Source organism: Amphiura filiformis, unplaced genomic scaffold (genome assembly GCF_039555335.1).
Source record: "Amphiura filiformis unplaced genomic scaffold, Afil_fr2py scaffold_59, whole genome shotgun sequence".
Classification (NCBI taxonomy): Eukaryota; Metazoa; Echinodermata; class Ophiuroidea; order Amphilepidida; family Amphiuridae; genus Amphiura; species Amphiura filiformis.
Window position 1 is genome coordinate 570,417 of NW_027305523.1, and position 17,259 is coordinate 587,675.

A 17,259-nucleotide genomic window follows, 5' to 3' on the forward strand; every position below is an offset into this window, starting at 1 on the left:
GATTATATTGCTTTAACAAAAACACCCACCCAGGTTCCCATTTGTTGATCGACCATGTTGACTGCTTGATTGATTGATTGATATTAAAATATTAAAAGTTGACTTTTATTGCTAGCATAGTTCCAACTAAATTCAGGGGGTTATGTTTAACTTGGCATTCCCCCCAAAATTGTATAGGGCCTACAGCCTACAAAATATATTCTCCGCTCTCTAGAGATGAGGCTATGGTGGATGATGTTATAATGATTGCACGGCGCATGCTCATTACAAGAAAAGTGAAGCAAACATGGCGGATGTAGCGGCAGTGAAGAAATTGAAGGCAAGTAGAAATAAGCATGAAATTTTATTTTGTACTCTACGTTGGTGACATTACCGGTGCACGTCTAGGTATATGAGAATATTTTCTAACACCACAAGAAAGATCGACGACTTCAACGCTGAACGTTTGCAAGAAATTGTGCATTAAATTAGCTACTAAGTTTACCGAAGAGCGATTCCCATTGAATTACACGGTTAAACGCAAGGCTGACATTCCGATTGATTGGGCTCCGTGCAATTTTTATGTTGGAAGATTTGTGCCACAAATACAGAGAGCAGTAAACAGGCAACTTAATCTTCTTTTCCTTTTTACTGGTGCGTCAGCCATCGGCCCATGCATGTATATGGACTTAATTGATTCGTTTTGAGGCAAGCTTTGTCACTGTCCATGCGCATGATGGCCTGGAAACCTGTGCAGTGTTGATAACTAATGTCAGCCTTGTGTTGCATTATGTTGATTGTATCTTCAGTTTGATTTGGATGATGGAAGCTGAGACTAGACTTGCTTGCCAGTCCTATATACGCCGTACCTATGACTATGTATATTAAGGACTGGCTTAAGTTGAGTAGCAGTTTGTAAAAAATGACTCGCATTTTGCGATGCGAATCCAGGTAAATCGAACACTGGGCACATCCCCCCTCAGAATCCCCCCTGCGTTTACAAACATCTAGATTTGCTCCCCCGGTCTAAGAATTCCTGGATACGCGCCTGATCAACATCTCAGGATGGAGCGCAGACCTAAAAGTCAGAATTAAAATACAGTTTGTGGATTGCGTTACCTGTCATGCCTGTCAATCAAACTCGGAAACGGTTTGTTAAATTCAGATTGTATACAATTTGTTGTGATGATTGAAATTTTTGAGCACAGCAAAAAATAACATGTTGGCCCATGTCCCAAGCCTAGGCTGGCTTGATATCAGATAAGGTCGCATGTCACAAATAGGTCACCCAAAAATGGAGGGGCCGTAACATGAAAACGCTTTCTTCGCACTTCAAGCTTGGTTTATTCTAAAAGTATAATACCTATTTTAGAAAGTTTGGTGTCATTTTGTAGATAATTATGTTCTTCATCAAATACAAAAAACCCCAAGTCAATTGGACAACTACTTTGAGAGTTATACTTCAATATTGTAACATGTGTCAATGGAGGGGCCGGGGCGGGTGAGCCCCATAGGATTGTACACAAAATTGTGAAAATATGGCAAACTTCAAACCTTTGTATCTTGAAAAGTACAACTAGCATGGACTACAAATTGCACATATATAATCCTGGACTGTAGATCTACCTCATAGTAGATCAACTGTAACAAAAGATGTAACTAATTAATTGCTTAATTAAATGCTAATTAAGACAGTTTTCCCTATATGTTACTGTACAAAGTGTACACGTAATCCTCCGACATTTCTAAATGGCCTATCTCTTGCCTGAGACACCCTGCTTATTCAAAAGTACACATATTTTTAAGGAAATTTGATGAGGAATTCAATTATGCTATTAGTTTTAGTGCCAGACATGGGGGAAAAAAGTTTTAATTGATAATGTCATACAAATTCTAAAATTATTTTACAATTTTTGACCACCCTGTATGTTTAACGCAAGAGATACCAAAGTTTTTCTTCCTAATTTGTTTGAAGGGCCCATGCAATGTCTTTCTGAATCCATATTTATTTTGAGCTACATAACTTTCAGAAAAAGAAAATATGGGGTTTACCATGACAAGAAAGATGCTAATTTTGTTGATCTTCCACCCTGTATATTTCTTACCCACCCTGTATTATGATGTTATACTTTGTTGATTTGGCATCCTTGTAATATAAGCTTTCAAGAAATATATACTTATAATGGTCTAAAATGTATTCATTAAAAGTTGTGTTGAAGTGAATCAAAATTGGTGATATTTTTATCATTTAACATTATGTTACACAAAAGATGACCAATTCATGACATGTGACCATAAGAAAAATAAAAATATCAGATAAGCATCTTATTTTACCAGGTATCTGATGGGCAGGGTTGTAGCTAACCCGAGGTACTCACACCTCTGTCACTATACGATTTCCACTGGTTTTCTTGGTACGAAGATGAGGCTCCTGGACCTGGGCCTATCGAATTTTATTAACAAAATATCACTTCCTACCATTCCTTATGTGAAGATAAGACTTGAACAAAACATATTTGTGCGTGTGTGTAAATTTTGAGACTGTAAAATGACCAAATTTGTGACCATAGCGATCATCACCGAAACAAAAATTAATGTCTTGATAACACAGTGGCCATGTGAAATGCAGATTTAATGAAGAAAAGAGATGCAGGAAGTCTTCATAGTGTTATTTTTTAAGGATTATATCACAAAACTGAACATGTGAGTACTTTTATGAATGCAGGGTGAACTTTGAAACTGCGACTTGAGTTCAGTGCAGCTTCCTCCGTGTGCCCCGGTTTGTGCAATAGTATGGAGGTCATGGCCCTATTGTGAGGAAGGAACAACTAGGGCCATGATGTGTCGGGCAAGGTTGTAGCAGTTAATGTAGCTAGGATATTTTTAGTACTGGGTGGCATTTGATTTGATGAAAATCTGGCATATTTGGCCAAATTGGCTAAATTCTTGACTAATTCAATAAAATTGTGCAATTTTGGATTTTGAGTAGTGGGCCCCAGTGCTAAAATGGCACTGAGTGGTGGCCGTGGGCTCCCAAAACTGAGTGGTGGGCTCTGCCACCCACTGTAAGTACAACCCTGATGATTGGTTACTGTCTTTCAGCTGGTGCATCATATGTCGAAAACTATGGAGCAAAAAGAACAAAAACCATTTATTGATAAGTTGGGCACAAAACCCCCCGAAACTACCCCCTTTCTGATGAGAGGACGATATTGTCGGCCTTAGATACTGAAGTGGTGGGGCACAAGGAATCATGTACAATGCCCATTCACACAACCCCCCCATGACCGGTGATTTAACCAATCAGATGACAGGAATCTATAATGAGGTATTATATAATATCTAATATAAATAAACAATTTGTTTTTGAAGGTTACTGAATTGAGAGAAGAGTTGACTACAAGAGGACTAAATAGCAAAGGCAACAAACAAGAGTTGATAGATAGACTCACTGAGCACATAGAGCAAAGTGGTAAGAAAAACCTTTGTATGAATTAGTTAATAAAGACTAAAAGCGGTAAAGCGCTTACATTGCAGTAAAGCGAATAGCAAGCATGCTCTTTATTTCCATTTTCAGAGTGTAGAGTCGATGGATTGATAAGCTATGTCTCTAGCTTTTAACAAATTCAACTCCTGAGCGATGTCTATTGGGTGGTACTTTTATATATAAATGTATTACATGACAAGGATACAAGGATGAGTGTATTTTCTAATTTTGTAATCAATAGGAGATGATGGAGCAGAATCAGAAAACAGAGCACCCAATGTACCAATAACAAAAGAAGATGAGGATAGTCTGCTAGAACAAGAAGAAGAGGTAAATATGCTATGTGTGTCTCATCTCAAGTTGAGAGTAACGCCATGTTGGATTTTGCTCTGGCAGATTCAAATCATTGTATTTTCGTGCGCAGTTGAGTCGCCAACGTATGGACAAATAATCCTACTTAATGTGTATGCCTGTGCGATTAGGCTACATATGTAGCACACAGGATTTGAATATGCCATTGCAAAATTCAACGGCGTTATTCTCAACTTGAGACAAGACGGACTATAGCTTGCCCACGTAAATGTAAATTCATCAAAAAGAAATTTGTCACTAGTTTAAGGGCTGGGGTATGAGCGTTTGGACAGTATTTATTGTGGGACATTAGAGCACATCAGACATATCAATTGCATTCTGAATACGAAGAATGTCATTCTGATATCAAATAATTTAGATTTTTGAAATTAAGCCTTTTAATACACATTTTATGGCAAATCATTAAAATTGATATTTTTGATATTTAACAGTACTTGAAGTAAACTTTATAAATCTGATGATTTATACTTAAAGTGTATGTAGGTGGGATGAAAAGCCGACGATCAATTGAAAATTTGACCTTTACAGTATTGAAGATATGGATTTTTTTCCCAAAACACCAAAAAAATTAGGTCTTTTTGGGGAAAAAATCCATATCTTCAATATGAAAGGTCAAAATTTTCAATTGACCGTCGGCTTTTCCTCCCTGCTACATACATTTTAAGAATATGTCATTAGATTTATATAATTTACTTCGAGGACTGTTATATATCAAAAATTTGAAAAATATCAAATTTTTATAATTTGTCATAAAATTTGTATAATATTGTGATTTTCAAAAAATGAAAATTATTTGACATCAGAAAGACATGCTTCGTATTCAGAATCCAATTCGATAGGTCTGAGGTGCTCTCATGTCCCACAAAAAATACTGTCGAAACGCAATAAACGCTCATTTTAGATCCCTTAAGTTCTCATAATTTTAACCTTGTTGACAAATCTCCAGATCTTATTGAAGTATAACATGGTAGTGAAACCAGATGGAAGGAAGGTTATCTACTGGTTGCACACCTGATTATATTTCAGGGCAAAATATGCTAATTATGTTAGTAATTTGCATTAATATACGCACAACTCTCTCTAATTCTCATATAGCTGGCTCTTTCATAGCTGATTCCAGTCAGTAAAAAAAGTACAAACTGAAAAAGTTCCAGGGTCCAGCTTTGTGGTTTGAGAAGCACCCTTGTTTTACTTTTTATTGTTACCCAATCACATTTTAAAATCACAAAAGCAAGTGAGATTTGTGGTTTGATAACCACCTATAGTTTGATTTCATCATTGTTAAAGTTTTTAATTTGAATTATGTTCCCCTCATTACTAACCCATTCAACATCACTACAAGCTGTCAGTACATAAATCATAAACCATTAACAATTGTTAAAGTTGAAAGTCGTGTGACAGACTGATGTAAAGTTAACATTGTACGTAGTCCTTTGTTTAAATTGTAGTGTGATGTATAATTATTCAGTAGACATGAATAACAACATTTCATTAGTTAATTGAAGTGACAGTCTGCTGCCATGTCAAATGATGAATTAACCAATCAAGGGATCACAGATTTTCAGGCCTCTCCTTGGCCTTTCCTGTGATTCCTTCACTCTCACTTATATTATGATTTTGTATGTATTCTAGCTTTTTGTAATTTGATGAGTGAAAAATAATAAATGAATGAATGAATGAATGACAAATAATATAATTTCATATTGTTCAGCTTTTATATAATTGCCTCTTAATCAGCACCAGCAATCAATGGGTCTGTATACTTGATTACTCGCTGTGCATAATTGTTAACTGTGCTGATCTTGTGTACTGAAGAGTTGACAGTTATGTCCTGTGTTTCATGCACTGGGAATGACGCACCTTATTACGAGGCCTAGGCGGTATTCATTTGCAATTGCAGAAATTGAAAGAAAAAAAGAAGCAGAATTTGGAGTACAACTTGATTACAATTTACATGTAGCTTAGATTGTATATTGATATTATTCATGTCTACTGAATAATACATTGGTACCCTCTGTTTGTTAATGCAATATGAAAAATATCACTGCTTTCCTTTGAGGTTGTATCACCGTCACGGCCGAGTGTGATACAACTTCAAACCAGTGATATTTTTCATATTGCATGAATGAACAGGGAATAACTAATAAGATCTTATCCAGAGAGTGAGATAAGTATATGAGATAAGAAGCAATCAGTTACTATGCTCCATAGGCGTAGATCACGGGGGAATAAATCCCTCCCCCCAATATTTTGCCATGGGGGATGGTCCATATAATCATCCCCCCATGTTGACACAGGTTTGTATGTGGGTTTCTGACCAAATTAATCTCATATTTGGCCATTTTAGCCCCCAAAGTGCAAATTTTTGACCTTGTTTCATCAATTTAGCTTCAATATGGTAAAATTTCGATTTGTACCATTAACTTATTCTGTCGCCAAAAGGTGCTTGATTCACTATACTTCAAGAATTTTTTCCAACGTCATCCCCCCAATGTCAAAAAGAAATCTACACCACTGCTATGCTCACAACCGTATTGAACTAGGTGTGTCACAGTGCCAATACAATTGATCAATTTGTCAGTGGTGGTATTGCAAACAATGAATGTATGGATTAGATTTCTCAGCTAATTTGCTCCATGTTATGCTTCCATATAAGGCTTGATTCCAATCCTCTGTTAATTAAATTGAAGATACCATAGGTGATGATGTTGTTATTTTATTCTTTGAGGCAATTGTTACTACTGCTGAGGATGACACAGACTTGCTAGGCCCAGAGTTAAAGGTAAAGTATAGGGCCAACCAGCTCAATGAAGATGGCATGAGTTGAAGTGGCATTCAGTATTTATGTACAAAATATTTTTGTCCACCTGTTATATAAATGTATTAGCGGATCAGTTAGTAATAGCTCATGCTTAACCAAACTGAAAAAGACTCCTTCCATTCACATGTTGAATTGGTTCTTGATAACAGCAAGCGAATGGGGAAATAAAAAAAAAATGTACTTTTATTCTAACCTGACTTTTCGTTCTATTATTACTATCTTGGATTACACATGAGTGTTCCAAAAGTGCCTAAATCAGGAATTATGATAAAAATGATTGCCTCTTAATCTGCTGTCAAATCATTATACATTTACCTGTACATTTTGACATGATGTATAATTAAATGTGTCACACTTATTGAATGCCATTGCTTGACATACTTGACTAACTTGCATGAATTCCTGCATCATAATTTGGTCAATCTTGCATCCATGGGAGAAAAGCTTATAAACATTAATAATTTAGTGTATATGTTACAAGATCTGGTCTACTCAGACCAAAGTCAGAAATTTTGACAATCTAGCTATTAATATCATTTGCGTGCACAGTACCCGTAACCCAAGCTTACTAATGTTGTGGTCCCTGGTGTACTTGCTTGCATAGTTGTGAACTTTTTGTTATTATTCTGTGCTTCTTATTTTGCCTACACATATCAATTTAATATTGCCAACTTTGGTTTGATTGGATCAGATCATATCGCATAATACCAGTATCAATAGTCCATAGGACAGTGGTAGTTGGTGGCTGTACTAGTTTTCTGGAAGGAAAATTTCATAATTTTGTGAGACACACTCATGCCAGTGCATGCCAATGTATCGTTTGCTGCACGGAGACAGTAGATTTGATTCAAATTGATTTACGGGGACTTGTGTTCTGTTTATAATGCAGACATTATCTGATGGCTGATTGTATATAGCCCAGAGAAAATGTAATAGTGCTCCATTTTGGACACTTTGTGTGGATCCACCATCAGGCTAGTTTCTGCCTGCAAATATTTTTTCATGCATTTATATTAGGCACCGGAGTTTTGCGCGGTTCGCGCAAAAGCGCACATTTTCGCGCATTTGGGTGTCCAAAGCGCATTTTGGGTTCCATCGAGAATGTTCACGATTTTGACCCATCGATAAGCTTAAAGTTAAAACTTACGATTTTATGCCCCAAATCAGCAGCATTTACAAGAAAATTCACGCAATATTGGTTCTAACTTCACTTATGTACATCAAAATACAAATAACGATCATTAAACCAAGCATAATGTGGGGAAATTTGCCCTTGCTTTCGACATTTCGATCGACGATTTGTGATGGTCGCCATCTTTATTTTTATTTTTTCCAGAAACTGGAAATGAACCGGAAGTCGTTCGTAATTGATTGACAGGCCATGGTTTTACCGATGTTTTTCTCGTGTTTTGCATTGATAACATGGGATCACGCATTTTAGCGCATTTTTTGGCGCATTTTCACGCATTTTGAAAAGTGGCCAGCGCATTTTGCCGTTTTAAATCGCGCGAAACTCCGGTGCCTAATTTATATCAATGCACCAGAAGGCTTAATTTTGCAAAGTGTGTGTGGTGATTAAAGCATGTGTTTGAAAGGTGTACCCATGCACTAACAGTACACACTCTGTGGGTAGAACTTAACTTTATGATGACTGTGCAAAGGACCCAGAAGAAGAGAAAGTATATCAATAATGTAAGCCATCACTAAAACACACAAGGCACACATTACAAAGTTTTGTGTACATGTGCTGTGTACACACTTTTGTACAGCACATGTCCAGGCATGGGAGTGTTAGTAACCTGGTCACATTTACTCTGGTCAGAGAAATATTAAAACCGTAGTGTGTTAGGAGTGTGTGTCACCAATTCATCAGTCAACATCGGTAAACGACTGATACCATTTTTGGTGAATCCAACAAGTCCAAACAGCACAGATTCCTCCATGTTTGTGTGTTGCTTATGGAGGGCAAAACATTGTACCTCCGGTTTATCTTGGTATGCTGCTGTTCAGGTTCAAAGTGTTTGGCTGTTGATGTTCAAAGTCAGACATGTGCCAAAAAATACACACACACACTAAATGCTACATACATGTACATAAACCTTTGTAATGCTTAGGCTAACAGATGCCAATTATCATTCCTTTGGGCTTTAGCTGATAAACGTTACAGGTAATCTATTTTCCTCCATGAGCGACAAATCAATACGGATTAACAGTAGCATATTATATATGGGACAATTTTAGTCGGTACTCTTTAGATCTAATCTCTTCTCTCAAGCTCCCTAACCCTCCTAACAGTAACCTTAACCCTGAATTCAATATCTGATGTCTTCATCCTAACTCTAACAGGCCTAACTATATAATAATCTCTTTATGTGGTGGTTGTTACTCCAATGTCTTGTGTAAATATTGAACTAAATTTCATTGCATTTTAAATGTATTACATTCACATATATTGTATTGTCTCAATGTACAGGAGGAAGAACCTGTTGAAGAGATGTCATCTACAGATTTAGGTCCACCCGAACTTACCCCAGTAATACAATCTCAGGAGACAGAGAAACCTGCTATCGTACCAGTAACACAACCACTTACAGAACAGGAGGTGAGCTGGGCAAGAAACAGTTGATCAAATTCGAATGATCACAACTTGGGAGGGGGAGGGGAGTTTAAATCAACCATACTATGGAGCAGATCATTTAGTACTACTTGAGTCTTGAGTATATTTCTACTAATTGTGTTGTTTTCAACCTTGTGATGATCATAAGTTTTATTGATATTATATTTGACAGAGAAAGAAACAAAGAGCAGAAAGGTTTTCAAGTAGTGGAACATCATTAACAGAAGATGCAAAGAAAGCGGCCAGGGCACAGAGGTGAGTGAGTGCAAGTTGGATATAAAATTGGATGGATTGAGCCCATGTTTGTTGGTCGAGCTATGAGATTTGAAATATTGGACGAGATGTAGTCAAGTCCAATTTTATCATTATTATGTGTTGGATCCAATATTTTCACACACTTTATAATAATAATGATGGGTGTTGTGTGTCTCGTCTCATGGTGGATTTTGCAGTGGCAGATTTGAATCATGCATAGTAACCTAATCCTGTGTGATGTATACCCATGTGTAGAAGGGCGATTTGTCCATACGGTGGTGATGCAACTGCATAAATGCAATTATTCAAATCTGCCACTGCAAAATCTAACATGCCATTACTCTCAACTTGAGACAAGACATACTTTAATACACAAGTCAGTAATTTGACTGCATGTATGTTGTGATAGTAATGAATTGTTTGTGTTGCCATTTTTATGCTCTTATTTTCTCACTTTTTATTGTTTTATTTATTTATTTTAATAAATTAGGTTTGGCACAACAGTGACATCAAAACCAGCAGTCAAATCAGGTGGTATTGTATCAAGTATACCACAAGGAGCCTCAGTAAGTATGCAAAGAAACAAACACAATTGGTAACAATCTGAGCCAAATAGTTACACACATAAAAATAAACAGCACCTAAAAACCCCGCAGACAAATGGCTTCGAATAAACATAACTGGACAGTGGCTATAGCGTAGGTCATCATATTGGGTGGGGGGCACCGACCATGATGTGGGCCACCAGGTGTGTTTGGGGGCACAAGCCGTTTTTCAGCAATTTTGTTGGATTTTTTCAATTTTGCAATGGATCGGAAGGTCACATGCGACTCTACCCTGATGAGGGATTTACTCTGTGCTCCTTTGTCATGTCTGACCATTCCTAAGGTTCCTTACTCAAGTCACTGTAACTGGAGTATTATGATTATGCTGACCAATGTTTCAGTACAAACCTGGTAGAGCTTGATGGTTCACTGCACAAAGCTTAAAGTTTTACTTGAAATGTTGTTTTGATAATTTCACCTATGAATAGGAACCAAGTTTGACAATTTATTGATTTTACATCTGGGAGTCGTCAATATTTTGTTGTGAAATGTGATGGTCATATTGTATTTGTTATTAATTATAGGCAGGTGATGTAGATAAACTAAAGAAGAGAGCTGAAAGATTTGGAGCTACTGTATCACCAGTAGTTGAAAAGGTATTTATTTGAGTAGAGCTTGTGAATAAATGATAATTGTAAAACTAGCAATAGCAAGAATCCACCTCAAATAAGAAAGGAAAAGATACACAAGGGATTAAAATGTTATGTGGCTTTCCAAAACATTTGACATCTGCCATGTGGCCCTTGGATACAACAATCAAAATTGTAAGCAAATACAACACATTGGACCGGTGCAATGATCAGGTAAAACTTCATGTTGTGCCGGTCCAGTGTGTTGTATTTGCTCAAAACATACTTTTATTATATCTGAAAGCAGTTAGAAATCTTTTTGGTGTGTGCCTTACAAGGATCTGTTACAATATTTGATGTACGATCACTCAGATGATTATTTGTTACAGGAAGAACAACAAGCCCATGTTACTACATGTAAGTCCTGTATCTGTGAAATAATATTTGTTGTGCAGTCGCTCAGATGATTATTGTCACCGCCAACAAATTTTAAGTCAGAACAGGGACTATGAAATGGGCTCTGTTTGCCGTGTGTGTATGCCGTAGGCATGAAAATTTGAAAATTTTCAGTTTTAAAACTGAATTTAGTTCTTTCTGCAACTTTATTTAATTTCAGTCTGTTTTGGGTACATTTTGCTAATCTACTTGTTTATTATGTTTCAGAGTGAACAACAAGCCAGGTTACTAAAGAGAAAGGAAAGATTTGGAGTTGCCACAACCACCTCAGTTACAGCTGGTGGGGATACTGATGTAAGTAAAATAATGCATTAAACCTGAGTGAGATAGGGAATCTAAACAAATGTTAGAAAAATGCCAGGAGTGTATTGATTGTATATATAATGCACGGGCACACACTCCACATCCTAGCTGTAGTGTTTTTGGACTTGTTCATTTTCGTGTGTATGAAATAGGTTAATAACTGCATATTACATAAAATAATGCACTTGTAATGAGATGTTAGTGTATGTAATGCACTCTACCCTGCGGGGCTTGTACATTAGATGCATCAGTATGTGTGCATTATTTAGTACAATTTCACTCCCAACAGGTTTAAAATTATTAATTCGCATGATTTCTCAGAATTTCACAAAAGCATAGTAGTGATGTGACTTAGTGGAGGTGCTTATTTAGGTAACCCATTTGCATAAATCAAACTTGTGAACACAATTTCTCTAGGTGTTTGCTAGTGATACCTGATGGAACGAAGCATATATACCTCCTCACTTGATGAAATTTTCAAAGGCATCACTACCCCATAGGGGCCCCTTCTCTGAGGTTCTCTCTTACTCACCATACAGCTTTAGTGACTTTCTCTTAATCACACTTGTTAAAATTGATTTCTATTATTCTGTACTGTGATTTGATCTTTTAAAATAACACTTGAAAAAAATTTCCAACTGGAATCGCCCTCGGTAAAATCTGTATCAACACTTGGCTATTTTTTTGCATAAGTTCCCTTTATTGTTCAAACGCATTAAACACATGATTATACTGTCTTTCACCTCAGTTCACAATAGTGTTCCTTTTGTGACATTTCTTTTTCTTCCTTTGCATTACCATTATGTGTTATTTTACAAAGGTTTACAATGATTCTCTTTGTCCTTTCCATTGCAGGCAAAGAAGCAGAAGAGAGCCGAGAGGTTTGGTTTATAGTTGTAAACTCATGTGTAGCCAATAGATTTGGCATTACAGGACAGTATTGATGAAGACTGCACTAGTGAGTTTTTATTGTACACAGCTGAAATCACCAGGGTTGTCTTATTTTAATCATGGCAGTCATTATACCAGTTTAGAAAGTTGCGATTTCTGCAGTTTTACAGACATGAGCAAGGAAGCTTATAGGAATGGACAGACATGGCAAAGGAGCACAGAGTAAATCCCTCAACAGTCTTTTCAATAAATATGTGCCTCTTGAACATGTAGACTAATCCACTAGTTGTTATTGGGGCCAAACTTTATGTAGTCACACTGTTTTATTTGTTACTTTCATATTGAGTTGTATATTGTTTTACATTGGTAGTATCTGACAATATGTAATTCTTATGCAAGCGTCAATTTGAAGTTTGAAACTAACCACTTCAAGCCTCGGAATATTACCGAGGTCGATTCGATTCCAATGATTGAGGTCAACAAAAGCATGACCTCAATCATCGACATCAAATTGATGTCGATAATATGTCAAGGTTTGAGGTGGGTACTTTTAAGCTTCAAATTGACACTTACATTAGAGAGGTGTGGTCCGATTTTTCATGTTCTGTTTTGTATCTAAGATTGAGGCCTACCATGAAAACAATAATAATAAAACTGGGATGTTAATAATGTGGCATAAAGTACTCCCAACCTCAGGGGAAGTACATTTGGGTCATGGTTGGGTTCCCATGCTTGTGACAGGGGTGCCCAAAATGACCAGTGGGACTTCAAAATTGTGTCCTAGGATGACAAGAAGAATTTTTGTTTTTATCCCTTTCTGTGACTTTCACTGTGATTTTAAGATCCTGTTTGATATCCCTTGAGAGGGGCTTCAGTGAAAGTTTAGTTTTGATACTAAGACATCAACATATATCAGTATTGTGATGCAAGAGTGTATAAGCCAGGATCCAAAAACTGCCAGTCCACAGACCCAATCACCATTCCGATCTGAAATTTAAGTAAGCACAATTATGTAGCAAATTTTGCAATAATGAAAATTGTGACTGTTCATTACGTTGTGACTGTGCATCATAAATTGCCTTCTTAAAGACATTTAGAGACTTATAAAAAAAAAGTATATATTTTACCAAAATATAAACTTTTTAAAGGAAATTCTATGAATTGATCTCATCAGGGTTATGAATGGCTTTAGGCAGAACCAAATTAGTTTGGTCTTTTGATTGACTATCGAGGCTTGTTTGATCCTTATAATTTATAAAATCAATTAATTGACTATCGTTAATTGTGATTACATATGAATCTGTGCATGTAATAATATTGCCCGATACAAATTTACCAGCAGCTGATATTTCATTAATTACAAGCATTGAAGCAGCATCGACAGTCGAGCCAAAAATTTAACAAGTTTGGTTCTGGTGCCGAAGGCATGTTTTAGGCCATCCAAGTTTGTGATTGCGCATTCAAAAATATGGATGGACAGGTCACTGGTTAAGTCTTTGTTCGCATCCCAAAAGGATTCATTTTACCATATTCATAAGAAGCTGAATCTGCATTTTTATTTCCTCCTGCTGCAACTAGGTAATGCATTCTAGCATCAGCAGTTTTTCAAATAGTGATTTTCTAGTAGATATTTCAGATGCAAAATATCCAATTCTCGATCATGAGAAGATGTACCTTCTGCGTACTGTTGAGTCAGCGTATTTTTTGTGGAACAACGCGATTGCACTACCAAAGACTGATTGGTCAATTCTCAAAAGATGTGCTTGCGCTGTAAGCGTGTGGTCTTTGAGTAGTACGCTCGACGCAAATATCTGTGCATACCCAAGTTTGCTCTCATGAAAGAGAATTAGATATTTTGCATATAGTAGAAGTAGTAATTAGACTGGTGCACAATGTCCACAATAATGAATCATATTGAAGGTCTCGCCTATTTATATTTCTCCTTGCATGTAATTCATACAAAACTTGTTTTGGAGTTTACACTTTTTAAACAATTCAGTAGAACGTGCAAATTTGCTCCAATTTTTGTGACCGTGTTCTAAATTGTGACATGATCAAGGGGAACGAGTCACATGTCGACCCTGGTCGAATATGAGTTTTGAAAATGTGTCCAAGAGGACATTTGGAGCTTTCAGAACTGAAAACCCCATGTTGATACGACTTTTCCTTGCGAAGTTAGGTACATTTATCAATCGCTGAAAACAATATAAAACAAAAGAATTTTAATACTTTCTTTGCCAATATCTCAAAATGAATATTAGCGACATCCAACTCATTTCCCTTGATTGTGTCACAATTGGAGTAATTAAAGAGGATATGAGACTTGGGGAAAGACTAACCGTCCCATTCTTTGTATACTGTAGTAATTTTGTAGTTTCCTGCCAAGTTCTTACTTCAACTGTACAACTTTCAATGTGTGCCAAAGTAGATGGTAGTGTTAATTGGATTGAGGCTGGTAAATGGGATGCAATGCTTTGTACAGATTCAGATAGAATGACTAGAAATATATGAACTTTTGATATAAGGCCGTATAAAATTAATGTTTTAGTTCTCATCCTCTCCTGCCTCAATTCAAGACTTTTGAATGCTTTTAGAAAAACTTATTACAGATAAATAAGATTAATGTTATAGAACAAGGATCACTTCTAAGTCATTTTTTAGTACTTTAGGGGGTTTATTCCTAAGAATCTCACAAAAAAAGAAACAAGGCCTCCTTTTCCTCAAGCACATTGGAAAGGACCGAACACTATTAACAATGCTAATTTTACATTGATAAAACAAAATTAAAAAACACCTCATCAATTCATGAAAATTCTCTGGACGAGGACCAAAACATTAATTTTATACAGCCTAAATGACTCATCTCCTAGTTCTTATGTATGTTTATAACTAAAATAGACTAGTTCTACTGGATACAGGGGGCTTGGTTTAAATCTTTAGTATTGCATAACAGAGGTTTATGTAACAAATTTTGTAACTCTGACTTAGTTCCAGACTTGCGAGATACCCCCTATTTAAGTGCTTGGATGCGGGAAACATCACTATTGTTGGAAACAGAATATACAAAAATGTATAACTAGGTTTAATGGGCTCAAAATACTTTGATTACAAAAACTATTTACAACAAGGTCTACAAAAAGCAGCCCTCATTGTGTACTTGGCCCTCATTGTGTTACACTATGGGGCCAAGAAGTACAGTCCCCCCATTTTCACATTATAAATCCAGGTGGGCTGCAACATTAAATACAAAGCTTTACATCATTTTAGTTGGTTTGCAATGGCTATCAAGTAAATTCCAAATCCACACTATAATGAAAGACAAAGATAAAGACAATTTATCGCGTCTGACGTCACCTGTCAATCAAACTCGAGCACGGTTTGTTTACAAGTGTCGTGATGATGACTTTGCTGAGCGCGATTTATAACCGGGCGTCTTATTGTTAATTTTGCACCTTTCGACATGCAAACCATCTCAAAAGTTAGGTCTTTATCGTAGGAAACTTTCTTTGGTGAAGGCACCATGTCCACAATGCCTAGAAAAGCTGCTTTTTGCCTTGTAAAAGTACGAACTTTTTAGCCATTTGCTGCTATTCCTTTTCTCCGATCAGCACCAGATAGATCGGTCTTCCTTTCTGTGCGTTGATTAACCTGTGTAAACCAATCAAGGATCGTAATTGAAAGTGACATCAGACGCGATAAATTGTTTTTATCTCTGTCTTTAATTATAGTGAGCTGTCACTTCAATTCTTAAATTTCAGAAAAGGAGTTACAAAATATGTTAAGCTTAGTCATAATATATTCTGTTTTCAACAATGGTGATGTGTGGTTTCAATAGTGTGGACAAAGTACCACAATTGGTATTCCATCCACATGTATATTAATATGTTGATGGGATTGTATTAAGGTTCTTTTGTTTAATTCTAGTTGTTACTTAAATCTTGATTTTATTTGTAGAAATGTATGTTTGGAAATTAAATTTGTCCAAGTGTTGTGGATGATTGCACTCCGAGGAGACTGAATTCAACTGCCATTACAAAGAAAAATTCTATAAGAATTATTCAAAAAAGAATACGTCTTTGTGCTAACCATACAGTTTTCATTTGTCTACTGCTGGCAGTGACGTCTGAGTATAGTCCCATCCCTTTTTAGGCAAAATATTTCCAAATTTTTGTAACAATTTCTGGAATTTCTCGAAAAATGGGGGTTGGGACTATACTCGGACGATTACGGTACTTTTTTTCTTCACTGATAATTTATTTTCAAGTATCACAATCAATAATCAGTCTCTCTTTTGATATCTTAATATTTTGCAAGATGTGGAGATGTAGGATATCTCTGCAAAACATTGGTCGGTTCAAAACAATGTTACAGCTTGAATGATTATTACTACACACTTACAACCTTCCATTCAAGTGATGATTATGCCATTTTGTTAAGGTTTGATTTGAAGAACTGTTTGATAAAAAGAACAAAGCTTTTCTTCCCAGTCTGCTATGTAAAATCATGATTCAAAATATTTTGTGTAAAACATCTTTCAACTTTAATGGTTTATAGACATATTCCATTGTTTTACTGTATAAATTTTGTATCTTTTGTCCCTGGTATTATAAATTATTATTATAGTACCCAAATACATGTGTACAGTGTTTTATTTTGTTGTCCAGTCAGAAGCTTTTTTTATTTAAAGATACTTTCCAAAAATGAAGTTTGCACCTGCTTGATAGAATCCATAGATCTGACTCAAATTTGCCTCTAAAAAAACACAATCTTATCACCAAGCAATTTTGTTATAATTTTTGCTAATTAATATTATCTTGTTTAAAAACACCTTATAAACAGACAGCTAGACAAATTCAGTCAGGCATGTGACCGGTAAATACGGAACCCCTATTCAACTAGGCAAT

The 17,259-nt window shown here is 36.1% G+C and overlaps 1 protein-coding gene across 2 annotated transcripts; it reads left to right on the forward strand.

Annotated features, from left to right (window-relative positions):
* Window positions 1–280: 280 nt before the first annotated feature.
* LOC140144494 (SAP domain-containing ribonucleoprotein-like) lies at window positions 281–16,996 on the forward strand. 2 transcript variants are annotated; one of them, XM_072166304.1, is made up of 10 exons: window positions 281–319; window positions 3,352–3,451; window positions 3,708–3,796; window positions 6,567–6,620; window positions 9,133–9,261; window positions 9,449–9,531; window positions 10,022–10,097; window positions 10,661–10,732; window positions 11,369–11,455; window positions 12,320–16,995. In XM_072166304.1, the coding sequence occupies exons 1-10, from the start codon at window positions 287–289 to the stop codon at window positions 12,356–12,358; spliced, it is 762 nt and encodes a 253-aa protein (XP_072022405.1). In that variant the 5' UTR covers window positions 281–286; the 3' UTR covers window positions 12,359–16,995. The 2 variants fall into 2 exon arrangements, with proteins under 2 accessions (XP_072022405.1, XP_072022406.1); XM_072166305.1 differs by lacking the exon at window positions 6,567–6,620 and having other exon boundaries at window positions 12,320–16,996.
* The last annotated feature ends 263 nt before the right edge of the window (window positions 16,997–17,259 follow it).